Raw genomic sequence first — 5,238 nt, forward strand, 5'->3', positions numbered from 1 at the left:
TTACATTTTTCATATATTTTTTTGGAATAGGTAGGAAATTTAAAAATGACAATATTTAATAATATTAATGACTGTATTTGATAAAAAGAAATTATTTAAATACATGCATACAAATAATTTAGATCAAAAAAGTAATTATACAATGAAACATTTTTAATTTTAATCCTTAAATCATAATATATTTTCAATTTTCTATGGCTTTGGTGTACAAAAGCGTTCGTTTTTCGGCCTCTTTAGGACATACAGCGCTCCCGGTGGTGACGACTGTCTGTGGTAAAATTTTCAATCAAGTTTTCAAACAAGTGACGACACCTTATCAATACACCTTGGTTCCTATCCATTCTTATATTATCTATGAGTCTGGCACACGGACTAACATATAATTTATGGACTGGAAACGAGCAGCTTATCAGTGGCCTCGAAAGTATGTACAAGAGGCAAATGCGGGGAGTCGCCATCATAATTGAGAGTTTTACAGCGACATCTGCATAAAACATGGACTGAGATACAAAACGTGACGTTAATTAAAATCACTGGTAGCGCTGAAAACATTAAATTATGAGTGTTGATGATTACAAAGGAACCTTTTGCGGGCCGTCACCCGCCCACCTTGTCGTTTCCAGTCCATTATATCTTAGGGCCCGTTTTACAATCATAGTTTAAACCTCAGTTACGCTTGAACCACTGATTTTACCGGCCGAATTCGGTGGTTTAACCGGAGTTCAACTATTGTAATACGGGCCCTTAGCCCGTGATCTCGTATAAAAAAACAGTATAATTTTGGTAGTCTTAGATAACAGGATTGTGATGTTGTCAAAAAACAGGGTAGTCTCGTATAACAGGAAAGTACCAAATAAATAATTTAAATAAACTTGTGATCCCATCTTGTACACTATTATCCTTATCCGTCAAACTTCACGTATTATGCACTATACACGCATAATACACGTCTTGTACAGTGGTTGTACGTTATTATTATACATATATTATAGAGGAAATTAGGGTAAAGCGGATAGCTGGGCAAAGTGAAATGTTAATAACTTTTTGAATATTGGTGATTAAATAATAATGAGCAATGAGCATATAAGTTGGCATCAATATGTATCGTATTTGTTGGGATAATGATTTAATATCATTCATTAGTAGTTTACATTCACCATAAAAGCGTTTATAAGAAAATAGTTAAATTTCTTAAAAAAATACTTGATAAGAATTTATGGTTTTTTAAATAATATTTACATATTAACTTTTTTAAACTTAGTTTATTATGTTCATAATTATATTAACTTTATATAGTAATTAAACACAAGTTCCTAAATCACGTATACTTTGAAAAAAATAATGTTTATTTTAGGAAAAATAAATCCGGGCAAAGTGGAAATATCGTTTTTTGAGGAAATATTTTATTTTTCTTTCGTGAAAAAAATCTGAAAATGTCATATTTTGTGTTTATATTATAATATGAAAAGATAATTTTTAATTTTGTTTTTTTTTTTACTAAGAAGAATTTTATATTTTATGTTTTTTTTTTAAATTAAATATAATATTTGAAAATGTTGTTTTTTTAGTGTGAGTTTATTTTTTAATATGTGTTCGCATTCTTTTTATACAATTATTAAATGGATTAACTTAAATTATTTATTTATCTCATTGTTTACCACTTTGCCCTAGTATCCGGGCAAAGTGAATAAAATTCCACTTTTAAAAATGTTTCATTTTTTTATTAACTGAATGCTTATTACATTTTTTGATGGGTTAAATAATAAATTTGAGAAGTCAATTTATGATTACATTAAAAAATAGTTCTTAAAATAATAATTTGGACACCATTTTTTGACACATAAAGTTAACCTATGCGCTTTGCCCTGGTCTCCTCTATCTATGAACAAACAATTTACCTTGAAATTACGTTTACAAATTTGGTTATTATTCTCCGTCCTACGATTAGTAGGTATAGTAGTTATGCATGCGTAGTTTATTATTTTTTTTTTTACAGTAATATGTCTGCGTGTGTGTGACTTAAAAGAAATTTTTGTTTAAAGTTCAAATTTTTACAAATTTATAAAATTGACAGTTTTCATTACTGAAATTATTATATCAAAAATATAAAATGTTTAGGTTGATCTGTGTGAAGTAAATATCGACGAAATCTGCAATTGTAAAAATTTGATGGAGGTGCAAGATGACAATTCAACAGAAGAAGTTCAACGTTTTCCAACCGATCCGGCAGATTGGTTACGTACTGCAAGTTTTATAAAATTTTGTGCAGTTCATGGGGTAGATCAAAATAATAATGACAATTTTATTCAATCAAAAAATCAATATTCTGTAGGCAAAGTGAGATTTTGTAACAAAACCATGTTTTTTTCAAAATTACCAAATGGTGAACAAATTTCACGTGCATGGCTTGTTTACTCTCATAAATTAGGAAAAGTTTTTTGCGCACCTTGTTGGTTATTTAAAAATGATTCTTCTAATTTAGCTAATGATGGTTTTAATGATTGGAAAAATGCACATAAGCGTCTTAAAGAACACGAAGGATCGTTAAATCACAAAACATGTTTACTAAAATTGAAAGATTTAGGACAAGAACAAAGAAGATTAGATTCTATGTTATTGGTTCAAACTAACCAAGAAAAAATGTATTGGAGAAGTGTTTTAGAGAGAGTAGTATCTGTAATTAAAACATTAGCTTCACGCGGACTTCCATTCCGGGGACAAGAAGAAATTTTCGGATCACCTAAAAATGGAAATTACATGATGCTTCTTGAATTGTTATCCGAATTTGACCCTTTCTTAGCACAACATGTTTCGAAATATGGTAATTCTGATAGTGGTACTACATCGTACTTATCATCGACAATTTGTGATGAAATTATTGTAATAATGGCCAAAAAAGTTAAGGAAGTTATCATAAATGAGGTTAAAAGTCGTAAATATTATTCGATTGTCGTCGACTCTACACCAGGTATAACACATCCTGACGAACTTGCTTTTATACTTCGCTATGTTAGTGATAAAGGTGTACCGACAGAACGATTTTTAGAATTTATACCAAAAGTTGGCCATACATCTTTGGAAATAGATGAAACAGTCATTAGGACAATCGAAAATTTAAAATTAAATATATCAGACTGCCGTGGACAATCATATGACACAGCTAAAAATATGTCAGGTTGTTATAATGGTCTTCAAGCTCGAATAAAAAATATAAATCCTTTAGCATTTTATATCCCATGCGCAGCTCATTCACTTAACCTAGTAGGGTCGCATGCAGTTGAATGTTGTAATGAAGCTGCTACATTTTTTGGACTAATGCAAAGTATCTATGTATTTTTTTCTAGTAGTACCCATAGATGGGATCTCCTCAATAATTATATGGTATCAAAATCATGTACATTAAAAGCACGTTCCAATACAAGATGGTCATCGAGAGATTCTGCATGCCTCAGTTTAAATGAAAATTGGTCTGCCGTTTTAGCTACATTGACATATATAATGGATGATAACACTGAAAATAATATTACTAGAAATGAAGCAAAAGAACTAAAGAATAAAATTAGTTTTTTAGAAACTGCAATCATGTCAGTTGTGTGGGGTTTTTTGCTTAGTCGATTAAACTTTACAAGTAATAAGTTACAAAATGTCAATATTGATTGTTTGGATGTACTTCAATTATACGATAGTTTAATTAGAGTAATAGAACAGACCCGCGAAAATTTTGATGATTTTGAAACGGAAGCATTGGCAAATGCAGTTAGGAAGGATTACAAAAAAACTACAACAAGAAAAAAAAAGCGAAAAATTGACCATGACGAATCTAAATCTGAAGATATAAATTTATCGGCACGAGACAGTTTTAAAATACATACATTTATTCCCATCTTAGATCAATTAAAAATTGAATTAGAAAATAGGCGACAAGCATATGATATTTTCTGTAAACCATTTACATTTTTAACGCAAATTAAGGAATTGGACAATCAAGAAATTAGAAAATCGGTTAAATTACTTCAAAACATTTATAAAAATGATGTAGAACTTAACGATTTTATAAATGAAGTGTTACATTTAAAAGCTCATGTCGATGTAATCTCTATAGGGGAAAAATACAACTTACTTAGTCTTCAAACATTTCTATATGAAAAAGACTTAACAAATATTTACCCAAACATAGAAATAATACTTCGCATTTTTACTTGCACAGCTGTCACCAATTGCTCAGCTGAAAGATCATTTTCATGTTTAAAAAGAGTAGAAAATTACTTACGTTCTACTATGACTCAACAAAAAATGAACTCACTTGCAATTCTAAACATTGAAAATCAAATAACTCGTCAGTTATCATTTGATGAAATCATAGATAATTTTGCTACAGATAAATCAAGGCGCAAAATGATTTAATTATTGTACAAAAGTACCCATGCAAAATTGTATTAATATTTAATATTTATTTGTTTAGTTGGTATGTATAAATATAAAAATACCTAAATACAATTTGTATAGTTTTGTTTTATTTCATGGAACATTACCCCATCCCTCAGTGGGAGCACGCCAATGTACGCCCGCTAGTGTTGTAATGCCCAGGGGCGTAAAAATGGTAAGTCCTCTCCTAGGTTAAATAATATATATGAAAATGAGGTGTCTAAATTTGCATGTCTCATGCAGCGTGTTAAAAGTCCATTATGTATTGTTAGGTATGGATTAGTTTATTGAGAATAATTTTAAAAAAATTCTCTATGCTATAATTACCTACAAATAGATTCAAAATATTTTTTAAATGTTACCATGTATGGCAAATACAAATATAAAATGATAGAAAATTTCAAATGTCTACGGTTAAGTATTCATTTTAAATTCTGAGTGGAACAATAAATGTATTGATTTTACATTTTTTTTATCTTTTTTTTTTATTTTTGTGTCTGTCTGTCATCACCTTATAGGTCAGTAAAAGTGCTTCGATTTACTTCAACAGTATCTTTTCTGATAGTTAAGTGAATCTAGTTAGTACTTTGGCGGGTCAAAAGTAAAATTTTTCCAGTAGTTTTCAAAAGCGCCGTGAAAAACAAAAGAAAAATTAAGGAAAAATGGGAATTTTTACGCAAAATCTGTTTTCGAGAATATTGATTTTGGTTTTATTTGTAACTTTAAAAAAAATGACCGCGGATACATGCAATTTTCACTAGATGTTTATATTTCCATTATCTATACATGATAAAATGTTCAAAACATTTTGAT

General features: G+C 29.4%; 1 protein-coding gene across 1 annotated transcript in view; it reads left to right on the forward strand.

The window, feature by feature from the left end:
* LOC100575378 (zinc finger MYM-type protein 1-like) overlaps positions 1-4,461 on the forward strand; it is a 6,397-nt gene extending 1,936 nt beyond the window's left edge. Inside the window, exon 3 of the mRNA XM_016805956.2 lies at positions 2,119-4,461. Within this exon, the coding sequence (XP_016661445.1) occupies positions 2,119-4,404 (2,286 nt within the window). The 3' untranslated portion in view covers positions 4,405-4,461. The remainder of the gene's footprint in view (positions 1-2,118) is intronic.
* Positions 4,462-5,238: the final 777 nt, after the last annotated feature.

This window comes from Acyrthosiphon pisum, chromosome A1 (genome assembly GCF_005508785.2).
Source record: "Acyrthosiphon pisum isolate AL4f chromosome A1, pea_aphid_22Mar2018_4r6ur, whole genome shotgun sequence".
Lineage (NCBI taxonomy): Eukaryota > Metazoa > Arthropoda > Insecta > Hemiptera > Aphididae > Acyrthosiphon > Acyrthosiphon pisum.